General features: G+C 46.6%; 1 protein-coding gene and 1 non-coding gene across 2 annotated transcripts in view; one reads left to right on the forward strand and one right to left on the reverse strand.

Annotated features, from left to right (window-relative positions):
* Positions 1-6,040, forward strand: part of SPTLC1 (serine palmitoyltransferase long chain base subunit 1) — a 43,643-nt gene extending 37,603 nt beyond the window's left edge. Inside the window, exons 13-15 of the mRNA XM_039241512.1 lie at positions 303-420; positions 3,111-3,184; positions 4,642-6,040. Of these exons, the coding sequence (XP_039097443.1) occupies positions 303-420; positions 3,111-3,184; positions 4,642-4,735 (286 nt within the window). The 3' untranslated portion in view covers positions 4,736-6,040. The remainder of the gene's footprint in view (positions 1-302; positions 421-3,110; positions 3,185-4,641) is intronic.
* Positions 6,041-13,058: 7,018 nt separating this feature from the next.
* LOC120237979 lies at positions 13,059-13,161 on the reverse strand. Its single transcript, XR_005530106.1, has one exon. It is a non-coding gene; the product is annotated as a U6 spliceosomal RNA (small nuclear RNA).
* Between the last annotated feature and the right edge of the window lie 1,055 nt (positions 13,162-14,216).

Here is a 14,216-nt window from a genome sequence, read left to right on the forward strand (position 1 = left end):
CCCGCAGGCCCCCGGGGCAAGCCTGGGGAGGACTCGTTTTCTGTGCCGTGTGAGCCAGACACGCCACCAGGACAGGGAGCCTTCCGGGCATACTCGTAGTGGGCCCCGAAGGGCCGTGTGCACCAGTGAGCACTGCCCGGAGCACGGGTCCCCGCTGTCTCTGTGGGATGGAGCCCCACGCCTGGTGCCCCCGGGAAAGCCCCACGGTTCTGCTCCGCTCATGCGCGCAGACTTGGAAGTTACTTTTCTGCGAGGCAGCGTCGCGCCAGGCAGGGGCTGAGGCTGTGTGTGTTTCCTTTCAGCATTTCGGGGCTGAAAGTGGTGGGGGAGCCCCTCTCCCCCGCGGTCCACCTGCAGCTGCAAGAGAGCTCCGGGTCCCGGGAAGGCGACGTGAAGCTGCTTCAGGAGATCGTGAACCACGTGAGTGTGTAGCTGCAGGGTGTTTATGGCCCGTTGTAGGAAAGCTCTCTTGGCCCCAGGAGGCAGCCCCCTCGTGGTCCCAGTACCCGGGTCTTCCCGACACGCCTCTGCCGACAGGCCGCACTGCACCCGCCCGGCCAGGCTCGGCTCACGGGAAGTTGTCGTGCTCTGTGCCCGCCGTAGTAAACACGCCTTCCTTTCACTCTCACTAATTAGCCTCCAGATAACCCGTTCACGCAGCAGTTTTGAAGCCAGGCTTTCGTACCTGTGGGTGGGGTGGCATCGTGAGTGCCGGTCACACGTGGCCCTGGACAGCTGTCCGAGGTGAGCCCCCGGCAGAGCTGAGACTGGAGCCAGAAAGGAAGAAAGACCACTTCTTCGCGAGGCCTAACTGAGGTTGACTTAAGTATCTGTGTCTCCTGAAGCTGATTTCACTCCTCATTGTGCCTTCGTTACTGAGAGCCCTGCCCCTCTGTCGCCCTCCCCAGCCCACGCCGCTCGTCCTCAGACGGGTGGACGGGCCCGGGGCCCCGCGAGCACACGTGCTGTGCGGGGCGGCCCCATGCTCTGGGAGTGGAGGCAGCCTTCGCTCCGCCCCCTCCCGCCTGTCCTGGGGCCCCTGCCAAGGGCTCTGCTCCGAGGTCGCTGGGTGTCGGGATGATGGCTGTTGTCTGTCGTGTGCCTTTGGCTGGCCGGGGGTCAGGCCTCTCCGTGGTCATGTGGCTGGTCAGCAAGGAGTCCGGGGCTGAGGCCTGGCCCGGCCCCACTGCCTGCTTTAGCCGTCCTCCCTCGTGCACTGTGCGACCCGCACCGAGAGGGACAGGTCGTGGGGAGCCTCGTGCGGTTCGTGGCCTTTTGGAGTCAGTCAGCTTAGGAAACCGAACCGGACCCAGAGGCCGCGATCCCCAACCGAGGAAGCGTGTGAGATGAGGAGCAGTCAGGCTGGAGCGCCTCCACGTCCCTGGCGCGCGGGGCCCCCGGGGTGCAGTCCCTCGGGCAGGGGGTGCAGCCCTGCGAACACCCCGAAGACAGATCCTCTTTCAAGGGGACACACATCCCACCGGCACCCTTACCACATCGGCGTTTTTCTGGTAACGTCACATACTCTACGGGCGGGACAGGCAGCACAGCATCCTCGTGGGTAGGGCTCTTACACACCTGCTGCGACCCGCTTTATACATACGTGCAGGCCAGGTGGACGCCGCAGGAGCGTCAGGTCAGTGACACCAGCCCCACGTGCTGGCCCAGCCTGTGCTGAGCAGGGAGCCCGCTGGCGTGCCGGGTGCAGCGCGAGCCGCCTGTCGGAGCCTCGAGCCCCATCTCCCCCACCGGGGGCCCCGGCCTCCCTCGGCGCCCTCGGGACGGCTCTGCATGGCCTCTTGCTGCGGGCCGGGCCACGCTCCCGCCGCAGGAGCCCCTCTCTTCTGTCCTCGAGACGTCGCAGCAGTGGGGGCGTCCTCCTCCTGGATGCGGAGATGCCGCGGAGGGCAGGCGACAGAGGAGGGCTCGTCCTCGGGATGGAGGGGGAGGCGACGGCCTGCGCCTGAGACCCCGGCGACGGCGGAACCCAGGGGGCGCCGAAGGAGAGCGGCGGGTCCTGCGGCGGCTCTGCGTCCTCATGCCACGCTCGGCTGCACACGCCGTTCGGTATCGGAGGGGAGCCGGTCGCAGGGCGGAAACTGCGTTCACGCTCTGCGGAACGCGGTTTTGCCAAGTTCTTGTTGGGCTGCCCCACGAGACGCTGTCCGAGCAGCGGTGGTGTGTGACGTGTCAGCCGGGACTGGGCTCGCTGCCCCACGCTCACCTCGGGGCTCCCTCAGTGCCCGCCGCCCTCGCCGCCCAGCCCTGGGAGCATCTGCGCCTTCCTTTACGCACCCCCTGCTCTGATTGTTTTTGTTTCTTTCTTCATTTTTTTTAATGCTTATTTATTTTTGAGAGAGAGACAGCATGAGCAGGGGAGAGGCAGAGAGAGAGGGAGACACAGAATCCGAAGCAGGTTCCAGGCTCTGAGCTGTCAGCAGGGAGCCTGACCTGGGACTCGAACTCACGAACCTCAGCATCATGACCTGAGCCGAAGTCGGGATGGACACTTAACCGGCTGAGCCCCTCAGGCGCCCTTCAGATTGCTTTTTAAATATGATTTCGCATACCAAAAGTTTTTCACGTTTTGAGGATGCAGAGTTGAGTGGGCTTTAGTATACTCACGAGGTTGTGCCCCCACCCCACTCCAGAACATTTTCATCACCCCGGAAGAAAGCCTGATAAACCATTACTTCAATCTGATTTTTATACTTAATTTTGATGGAGAATGTTTTAACTTTTTAAAAATAGCGACAACTGGTTAATGTATGGAAAAGCTGTGCAAAAAGTGGGTGCCACCAGACTCTCTGAAGCCTGGTGGCACCTGGTTGAAGGTGCCCATGGCCGTCAGAGGCCTCGCTGGCATTTGAGGCATCCCAGGGCGCTTGCTGGTCCCGTGGTGCAGGCCGCTCCCTGGGCGGACACCCCGGCAGCCGGTCTGGGTGGCGGTGCCGGGGCCGCTCGGGCGAGGCTGTGGCATCCTGCCTTCTCGCGGTTGTAACCGGACAAATGACCTATCGCCGTGGCCAAGATGGCCTTACGGAGCGCCTGGCGCTGCGATGCCCGCCGTGCCTGCGGCCCGGCTCAGACGTGCCCCTTCTCTTCCACAGTGCGTGGACCGCGGCATCGCGTTAACCCAGGCCCGCTACCTGGAGAAGGAGGAGAGGTGGCTCCCTCCCCCAAGGTGGGTGCCCCTTCAGATGTCGCTTCACTTGTGTTTCCTCCTTGAGAAAGTCCCTGTAAACTGTGTTCTGTTCTGAGAAACATCTGAAAGACTGTCACAGCACAAGGAAGTGTGTCACTAAAATACAGTTCCCCCTGGTTTCTGTTCTTAAACTAGCATTTGCAAATTTTACCCGTAAAGCCCCCCAGGACTCGCTGTACCCTCCCAGGCAACTTAAAGAAGTGTCCGCGATCCCAGGACTGGCGGGGGGCGGCGTAGTCTTGATGAGCAGGTGTGCGTCCCCCACGCCCCTAAGGTGATGGGCCCTGCCCCCTGCCAGCCGCATCCACTGCGAGCACCGTCCTGTGGGAGGGGCACATCTGGATGGCGTTTGCGCCGTTGGCTGGAATGCCAGGTGGTACTTCCTCCGGCAGACACCCCCAGACCACCCAGGGGAAGAGAGAGCAGCAGTGGGGAACGTCGAGAGGTTCGGGAGGCCCTACATGGGAGTAGGGCACCTTGACTCTTGATTTAAAATCAGTGCTCTTTCAGGAAGCAGACCCCCAGCGCATGTTGCGCCAGGGTCATATCACGAGGCCCATGAGGTCACAGGAGGGAGGCAAGGTTCATTCTGGCCTGGAAGGGACTCAGGCTTCCGAGTGCAGGTGATGCTTAAGCCCAGAAGATCGAGTATGTCAGGCCGACTTGTCAACGCCACCGTCTGGCACGGTGTGCGGTGGTGTGGGCACCCTCAAGTGCATCTGGGGAGCCAGAGCACAGGCTTGAGGGAGACGCGGGGGAGGCGCAGGGAGGACCCGGGGCACTGTGCACGCGCAGCAGGCCACCCCGTGGGCAGCAGCTCCGAGCGCCCTCCGAGCCTGCCCTGTTCTCATTGCACCCGGGCAGAGGGGAGATGTTGTGTTTCAGGGGAGCAGCGCCCTGCCTGCTGTGCCCCTCCGCTCCCTGCCCCGCCCGGCGCAGCTCGGTCAGCGTGTCCCGTGGACCGTCCCGACCTGTGCAGAGCGGGCGGGAGAGAAGAGCTAGAACCACCCTGGCGAGCGGAGAGGTTTTTGTCTTTAATTTCCTGAAGACTTAAAAACGTCTGCTTTGCCTCAAAGTATTACAGAACTTCCGCGTGACTCACTGAGTTGTAAATATGAGCGTGAGCATGTAAACACTCCCTGATTTTTAGAAACGTTGATTCCAGCTTTGGGTCCGGCGCTGCTCAGGCAGGGCTCCCGGCACCCAGAGCCCCACCGCGAGGTTACAGTCGGGCCCGAAGTGGCAGATTTTGTAAATGGCCAGTCAGGGCCCAGGCTTGCGGGACAGCAGGTCCCTGGCACGGTCGCTCGACTCCGCCATGCAGCGAGCAAGTGGCCGTACGTAGGCAGTAGGCCTGCCGACGTGTGTAAGAACTTAACTTCCAGAGACAGACGCTGTAGCCTCCTCTGACGATTTTCTGTGTCCTTGTTTCTCAGCATCAGGGTCGTCGTCACCGTGGAGCAAACAGACGAAGAGCTGGAGAGGGCCGCCCGCACAATCCAGGAGGCGGCCCAGGCCGTGCTGCTGTAGGGGCCCCGGGGCCAGCAGACAGCCGTGGGCCACGCCGCTCTCGTGGGCCTCCGCCTCGCCGCCCAGGGACCTGGGAGAGGCCCGCAGGTACCTGGCGGGGTGGCCACCGACCGTGTGGGTGTGGCCTCAGCGGATAGCCCCGAGAAGGATGCTGTTATTGAAACACACACACACACACACACACACACACACACACACAAAATCTAAAAGCCCAGGAACTGATTTTTTTAAGAAGAAAACTAATGATAGCAAATAGCTGGTATTTAAATTGTGCGGTTTAGTACTATTTAAATGTTTTATTATACTAGTGTTTTATATTCTTTTGTTGTTGCCGTTTAAAAATGGAGCTTCAGGTTGTCTTTTCTCCCTATAATAGTAGTTGTGCGAGCACTCCTCACGTGTCTAGGGGCGTGCCTCTGCAGCGTCAAGGTCAGGGAGTGCCTCACTGTCTGGGACACAGACCGCGTTTGCGAGGACCTGATTCAGCCCCGTCTCACTCGGTCTGCGTCCTGTGACGCTCGGTGGCGGCTAATACACAAGGAACCGCTTTTTGTGCAATTATGATAACTTTTCATCCTATTTGAATCCTAAAGTTTTTATATACACTAAATATTGACGTTACTCCATTTCTAACAGCTGATCTTGGCGTCCCTAACTGGAGAACAAATAGTCATTATATTTCCTAAGTGAACAATAGTTTAAATCAAATACTATTTTATCTTAATATAATTGACCTTCACATTTATTATGCGTTGACTTCTAATCTGCTTGAGGAGGAGGGTTACTGTGATGATCCCAGAGTAGAAATCACGTCCTGGATACTTTAGAATATCTTGAATGTATTCCTGTTTTGTAGAGTGGGTTTGCCTAAGGACATATAATTACAGTCTTTTCTAAGCTAGGGAAAATTATTTTTTTTTTCAGCTTATGAATTCCACATATCTAAAAATGTGAATACATTAAAAATAAAGTTTTTAAGCTGTACTTTAGCTATCTGTGTTTTCTCGTGCTCTGTGCTGCAGGCAGTGTGTGAGTATTACACCATTGTTTCTTCTCATAGTGAAGGTAAAGGAATAAAGTTGTTAAAAGGAAAAGTAATAATACCATTTTATAATCTGTTCGTATTAAAGGGTCTTCAGCGTCTTTTTAAATAACGTATTTTTTAATGTTCAGTTTCTGTTTCGCTTGAGGTATCTTGTACACATGTGTCTGTGATCGCTGCTGCTTAAAGGACACGGTGCTCTCTTTGCGGGATGATCTTTTCATTAATTTTTTAATGAAATAAACCTACGTTCTTGATAATCAGTCCGTATGCATGTGTAATGTGTTCAGCAGAATGGTCTCTTGGTTCTCACTCTTCTGCATGGGTAGGGTAGTAGTCTGTGTGCACAAAATATTAAGATTAAGTTCAGGGCTGCCTGGGTGGCTCAGTGGGTTAAGTGTCCGACTTCGGCTCAGGGCATTATCGTACGGTTCGTGGGTTCGAGCCCCGCGTCGGGCTCTGTGCTGACAGCTCAGAGCCTGGAGCCTGCTTCAGATTCTGTGACTCCCTCTCTCCCTGCCCCTCCCCGGCTCATGCTCTGTCTCTCTCTCAAAAGTAAATAAAAACATTAAAACAAATTTATTTTAAAAAAGAAAATATTAAGTCCATTTCTTAGTGCCTTTCTTCGGGGTATGGCGTCTGGGGCTCCCTAGGTTCCTACTGATGTGAGCCCGGGTCTCTATGACTACACTCATGTGAGAACTGTGGGGTTTTTTGTTTTGGTTTTTTGTTTTGTTTTGTTTCTTGTTTTTTAATAGAGCGGGTGCGAGTTGGGGAGAGGAGCAGAGGGAGAGAGAGAATGTTAAGCAGGCTCCACCAGCAGCCTGGAGTCTAGTGCAGGACTCAGTCCCACAAACCATTTTGACCTGAGCCAAAATCAAGAGTTGGACGCTCAACTCACAGAGCCACCCAGGTGCCCCAGAGCTGTCATTTTTATTAGCAGATGATGATAGCAACTTTTCAGCTATTTTTATAATATTTTGTAAGTCACCGTGTCAACATCCAGATGTTCATTACTACTTTCTAAAAATGATAGAAGTTCCTGGGAAAGATGGTGAAAATTAACACATGTCGTTTGACTTCAACCCTTGAAATATATCAGCATTTTGGGCAAAAATCCAAAATATTTCTGTTAAAACTGTACAATGACCAGCATCCAGATACATGCACCACAAAAGAAACATATGCTAGGAACAATAAATTTGCGTAAAACTGAGGCAGAATGCTGAGAGAAAACTGTCCTCAAATCTGAAGCAGGGCACACACTTCTCCGACAAACTGTGAGAGGGCTCAGGAATGCTCCATCCAGCTCCCCGGCGGCTGGGGCACGCAGCACAGAAACCGCGCAGGGACGGTTTTCACTTTTAAGAAATACTACAAACAGACATTTCAGAATAAAAGTGTCAACACATAGTGAAACTATAACAGTTATAAGTGTATATACTCCTAAAAACAGTCCTAAAGTACATGAAGCAAAACTGAAATAATTGAAAAATAACAGTAATAGTTGGAGATTTGAAAAAGCTCACCCTAGGGGCCCCTGGGGGGCTCAGTTGGTTTAGCATCCAACTTCGGCTCAGATCATGATCTCACTGTTCGTGGGTTCGAGCCCCACGTCAGGCTCTGTGCTGACAGCTAACTCAGAGCCTGGAGCCTGCTTCACATTCTGTGTCTCCCTCTCTCTGTCTGACCTTCCCCTGCTCATGCTGCCTCTCTCTCTCTCTCTCTCTCTCTCTCTCTCTCACTCTCACTCTGTTTCTCTCTCTCTCTCTCAGAAATAAATAAAACATCAAAAATTTGAAAAAAGAAAAAGCTCATCCTAAATAACCAACAGAACAGGAAAGGGAAATTATATGTAAAAAGGCCCGAACAGCACGGTCAACTGACTGTAGCAAATCTATCTGTGTTTGCAGAACATTCTACTCAGAAATTCCAGAATACAGTCTTTTCAACTGCACATGAAACAGTCTTCAGGATAAATCACATGCTGAGCCATAAAACCAGTCTCCATAAATTTAAAAAGATTGAAATCATAAAAAATACGTTTTCTGTCCACAATGCAATTAAATCAGAGACCTGCAATAGAAAACTGGAAGAGCCCCAAAAATCTAAATAACTCATGGATCAAAGGAGAATCACAAAGGAAACTTCTTAAATGTTATGAACTGAATAAATATGACACAGCAAAATTTATGTGACACAGCTAAAGCAGTGGTCAGAAGGAGATTAGTAGCTTTAAATGCCTGGATCAGAAAAGAAGAAAGGTTTCCCATCAGTGACCTAACTTTCCACCCTGGGAAAGTGGAAAAGGAAGAACAAACTGAGCCTGAAGCAAAGAAATAGAGATTGGAGGAAAAAAAATTCAGTGAAATAGAAAACAGAAAAATAGAAAAAATTAATAAAACTATTGGCAAATAATTGTTGGACTGACCACAAAAATAACAGAAGACACGAGTTACCAAAATCAGACTTAGAGGGGTAACATCGCTACCATTCCTACAGAAATCAAAAAGATTACAAGAATATTACAAGTTTATGCCAACAAATCAGACAAATGACATGAGCAAATTCCAAGGAAGACACAAATTATCAAAGCAAATTCTATTAAATAGAAAGTCTGAACAGAAATATAAACTGAATTAGTATTTTCAGATCTACCCACAAAAATGTCCAGACCCAGTAAATTCTATCAACCACTTAAAAAACAAGCAATACCAATCATTCACAAATTTCTTTCAGAAAGAAAGGAGGAGGTAGGAACATCTCAGGTCATCCTAGTTGGTTTCTAAGATACCAAAGCCAGACAAATTACATGAAGAGAAAACTACATATAATTTCCCTCATGAACATGGACACAAAAAGTCCTAACTTACACTTTTCCTGGAGAATCTAGCCTGTGCAGTAAGGGGATAAAAGCATCAAATTAGAAAAAAAAGTAAATTTATTTGCAGACGACATGACACTCGATGTAGAAGACCCTAAGATGTCCATTAAAAAACTATAATATTCATGTTTAGCAAGATCAGAAGATACTAGATATGTGTGTGTGTATAGTATACATATATATATGTATATTATATATATATATACACACACATATATAAATGAATTGTATTTCTGTATATTAGCAACAATCTGAAATGAAATTAAGGAAATAATTCCATGAATAATAGCATTAAAATAAATAAAATAATAAACAATAAAAACCATAAGGCTTGTATACTGAAAAGCATAAAAATTGTAAAACATTGCTATGAGAAATTGAAGATTTAATTAAATGGATAAACATTCTATGTTCATAAATTGGAAGATTCCCCAAATTGGTTTATAGATTCAGTGCAGTCCTTATCAAAATTCCAGCAGACTTTTATGCAGAAATCAAGAAGCTGATCCTAAAATTTATATAAAAACAGACCTACAGTAGCCAAAACAATTTTTAAAAAGAAGGAAGTTGAAGGATTTATACTACCTGCTATTAAAACTTACTATAATACTGTGGTTAGCAAGAGAGCATGGTACTGGAACAAGAGTATATCGATGGAACAGCACTGAGAGTTCAGACATGAACCTTATATTTATGGTGAATTGATTTTCACCAAAATGCCAAAGTCCTAATCCAACAAGAAAAGGGTAGTCTTCTCAACAAATGTTGCTGAGAGAATTGGATGTTGTAGTAGATTTGAGCCACCCAAAGAATCAAGTCCTAATTCTTGGAACTTGTAAATGTTACCTTATCTGGGAGAAGGGATCTGTGCAGCTCTGATTAAGGATGTGAAGATGAGATTGCAGTGAATTATAATGGTGGGCCCTAAAAGCCATCACAAGTGGCCAAGATGGAGACAAAAGGAGATGACCCCACGGACACAGGAGACCCCTCCAGAGTTGGAGGCGGTGTGAAGACAGAGGCTGCTGCGAGTAGCCACAAACCAGGGGACACAAGCAGCCACCAAAAGCTGCCAGGGGCAAGGAACAGATACCCCAGGGCCATCAGGTCTTCCCGACACTTTGAAAGTAGACCTTTACTGGGGGCACCTGGGGCGCTCAGTGGGTTGAGCGTTCAACTTCGGCTCAGATCGTGATCTTACAGGTTGTGAGTTCAAGCCCTGCCTCGGCTCTCTGCTGTCAGCACAGAGCCTGGAGGCTGCTGCATCCTCTGTCTCCTTCTCTCTTTCAAAAATAAACATTTAGAAAAATAAAGTAGACTCTTAACCTCACACTATGTATAAAAATCAGCTCAGACCAGAAGCCTAAATATATGGCTAAACCGTAAACTTCTAGGAGGAAGGAGAAAATCTTTTAAATCATTGGTTAGGAAAAGATTTCTAATATAGAGCAGTAAAAGCATGGACCAAAATAAAACTTTTCATTTGCTTTCCATTTAAAATTTTATTTGCAAAAATAAAACTTTTCATTTTCATTTAAAATTTAAAAAAAAGTTTTAATGTTTATTTTTGAGAGAGAGACAGAGCATGAGCAGGGGAGGGCCAGAGAGAGAGGGAGACACAGAATCTGAAGCAGCTCCAGGCTCTGAGCTGTCGGCACAGAGCCTAACGCGGGGTTTGAACTCACAAACTGCGAGATCATGACCTGAGCTGAAATTGGACGCTTAACCGACTGGGCCACCCAGGTGTCCCAGTTACATGAACTGCTTAAAAAACTACCAAACTGTTTTTCCAAAGTGCTTGCACCATTTTATATTTCACCAGCAGTGTATGAGGTTTCCAGTTTTTCCATATCTTGCCAATGGTTGGTTTCAACTTGTTTATTACCTACATTCCATGGGGTGTGGGGGGATAGCTTGGTAGTTCCAATTTGCATTGTTCTAATGATTAATGATGTTCAATGTTTTCATAAGCCTTCCAGACACTAAGTGACTCTTTTGGTGAAATGTTTTTGATTTCTTATTATTGAATTTTAAGTGTTCTTTGTATATAAGGTACATACTTTTTATTCTATATGATTTGTAAACATTTTCTCATAATCTGTGACTTGTTTTCACTTCATTCTGTCATTTGAAGAGCAAATTTTAGGGGCACTGGGTATATATGTGTGTGTGTGTGTGTGTGTGTGTATGTGTGTGTATATATATATATATATATATTTTTTTTTTTAATAGCCTTCATGGCTGACACAAAGCCCAATGCAGGATTTGAACTCCATGAACCGTGAAATCAAGAACTGAGCTGAGATCACGAGTCAGATACTTAACCAACTGAGCCACCCCAAGAATTACATTTTTATTTTTATTTTTTAAATTTTTATTGTTTATTCATTTTTAATAGTTTATTGTCAAGTTGGTTTCCATATAACACCCAGTGCTCATCTCCACAAGTGGCCTCCTCCATGCCCATCCCCCCCTTTCCCCTCCTGCCCCATCAGTCCTCAGTTTTTGTCAGCATTCAAGAGTCTCTCATGGTTTGCCTCCCTCCCTCTCCCCCACTATTTCCCCCCATCTTCTCCCCCACAGTCCTCCGTTAAGTTACATTTTAAAAAATTTATCAGTGTTTTATTTTTGCCCATGCTTTTACTGTGCTACATAAGAAATCTTTTCCTAACCAATGATTTAAAAGATTTTCTCCTTTCTCCTAGAAGTTTTATGGTTTAGCCATCTATTTAGGCTTCTGGTCTCTGATGAGTTGATTTTCATTCTTATACAACATTTTCAGTCTGAATGACTCTTGAGTGAGATATTTCCTTTAACTTTTTGAAAGATGTGGCTGAAACTATTTGCCGTTAGTTCCTTTTCTTTTAAAATTTAAAAATGTGAGCAATGTAAAGCATGCATATGGTTAGAACATCAACTTGTAGTGAAGAATGTCCACCCCAGCAGTTCCCACACTCAGCTATGCTCTCAAGAGGCAACCTCTTAAAACATTCCCCCTTTGGTCTTCTGGAATAAAACATTTGTCTAAATAATATCATGCCCCTATTTCCTCCTTTTCAACCTGAAACTGCAGTTCAGATCTCCTGTTTTGAAAATATTTTTTACATCTCCTTTCACCACTTTTCTATTTGAATTACCCCCTTTCCCTGGTTTATTCTTCTAGGCGTCTCTGGTTTACAATAATGCCGTAGAGTTTCCTTCACCTGCACTGTTAAGCGTCTGCCATCTGTATCATAGCTCTCTTATTGAACAGAAGCCTGTATTTTGATGTAATGAGAGCCATTGATTTTTTTTTAATGGTTTGTGCTTTTGTTTGAGGACTTTTCAGCACTCTGCTCTCTATTGATTTCCAGTCTCTCTTTTTCACGTTGAAGTCCTTAATCTATCTAGAGTCTTCCCCTGTGTCTGGGATCAGGTAGAGGTGCAGTTTATCTTTTTTCTTCTGTATTCTGTATTCCCAAGTCATTCTCTAAGCAGTCTTGTTTCCCCACTAATCAATTAAGCAATTAATGTTCAAAAATATTTATTTGAGAGAGAGAAAGTGATTGAGCAGGGGAGTGGGGAGAGAGAGAGAATCCCAAGCAGGCTCCACGCTGTGAGGGCAGAGCCTTACGTGGGGTTCAGATGCACGAACCATGAGATCATGAACTGAGCTGAAGCCAAGAGGTGGACACTTAATGGACTCAGCCACCTAGGGCCCCCCATTAATTTATTTTTATATTTTATCTGATATTAAGTCTTATACAAACATGTGGGTCAGTCTCCAAGTTGTCATTTTCCCTTGTCTGTTCATCTGTTCTTGTGTTAATTTCAGTATGTCTTTATTAAAACACCTCCCTTTACCACATCCCAGTATCTGATAGGACGCTCCTGCCGTTTGTTTTCTCTAAAATTGACTTCACTATTCATAGATTTGTCTGTCTCCATATGTATTTTTAAATAACTTCCTTGAGTTCCTTTAAAAAAAAAAAAAACAGCTAGAATTTTAACTGATACTGCATTTCATTTATAGATTAAACTAGAAAGAATCAACCATCTTATAATATCAAATGTTCCTATCTAAGAGCATGGGATGTCATTGTATTTATTCAGATCTTCAATCTCATTTATTAGAGTTTTTGTTTCCACATAAAAGGATATTGGATTCTTGGGTCGTTCCTAGATATTTCATAATTTTAGTCATTGTAATTTATGTCTTACTTTTCTTATATGTAATAGTTGGTGATTGCTGGCATAGAAAAAGACCACTGATTTTTTTTTTCCTTTTTTTCCCCCAAGTTTTAATTTAAATTCCAGTGTTAGTTAACATACAGTGTAATACCAGTTTCAGGTGTAGAATTTAGTGATTCAACACTTTCATACAACAGCTGGTGCTCGTCACAAGTGCCCTTCTCAATAAAAGTATGATACACTTCAGGAATTTTCATGTCGTCCTTGCACAGGACGATGCTAATCTTCTCTGTATTGCTTCAAGTTTAGTGTATGTGTGCTGAAGCAAGCACAAGACCATTGATTTTTGTAATTGGTCTGAAGTCTTGTATGTTTTTTAATACAGCTGCTCCTTGAACAACATGTTTTTGACCTATGTGGGTCCACGTCTATGTACATTTTTTTCAATGTATTATTCTTCTGATTTTCCTAATAATCTTTTCTCTAGCTTACTTTATGGTCAAAATGCAGTATATAATACCCATAATATATAAAATATATGCTCATCGACTATGTTATCAATAAGGTTTCTGGTCAGCAGTAGTCTATTAGTAGTTAAGTTTCTGGGGAGTCCAAAGTTTTATGGGGATTTTGTGATACATGGGTGTCAGTGTCCCTAATCCAGGTGCCTGGGTGGCTCAGTCGGTTAAGCATCTGATCTCGACTCCAGTCATGATCTCATGGCTCCTGGGTTCAAGCCCCGCACGGGGTTCTGTGCTGACAGCTCAGAGCCTGGAGACTCTGCTTCAAAATCTGTCTCCCTCTCTTTCTGCCCCTCCCTGGCTCGTGCTCTGTCTCTCTCAAACATAAATAATCATTTTAAAAAAGTCAACTTTAGTTTTATGGTTCTTTTAATTTTTCTAGGTAGATGTTCATTATACCTCTTAATTGCTTTATTTTATTTTATTTTTTTTTTGTTACGGCGTGGTCTAGGGTGTCCAGAACTGTATATTAAATGGTGGCAAGTGCCACTGGACATCTACCTTGTAAGTTGGTCATAGGAAAATCCATCTAAAGTGTCACTGTTGCATTTATCATCTTAAGTTGCTGTGGGGTTTTTGGTATAGAGCCCTTAGCAAATGAATAAAGTTCAGGTCTTCTGGAAAGCAGACATCAAGGCAGAAATCAGAGGTAGACATGCAAGTCATTGGCCTATTGATATGATGGGTTTCATTGCTTGACATTTGAATGTTGAACTAGCCTTGCATCCCTGGAGCAAACCCCACTTGGTCATGAGGTACAGTTGTCTTAAAACATGACTGGATTCAGTTTGCTAATATTTTGTCAAAGATTTATGCACCTAAGTTCTTGAAGGGGGTTGAAGTATATAGCTTTATTTTTATGTA

This window comes from Hyaena hyaena, unplaced genomic scaffold, assembly GCF_003009895.1.
Source record: "Hyaena hyaena isolate Hyena2069 unplaced genomic scaffold, ASM300989v1 scaffold_194, whole genome shotgun sequence".
Lineage (NCBI taxonomy): Eukaryota > Metazoa > Chordata > Mammalia > Carnivora > Hyaenidae > Hyaena > Hyaena hyaena.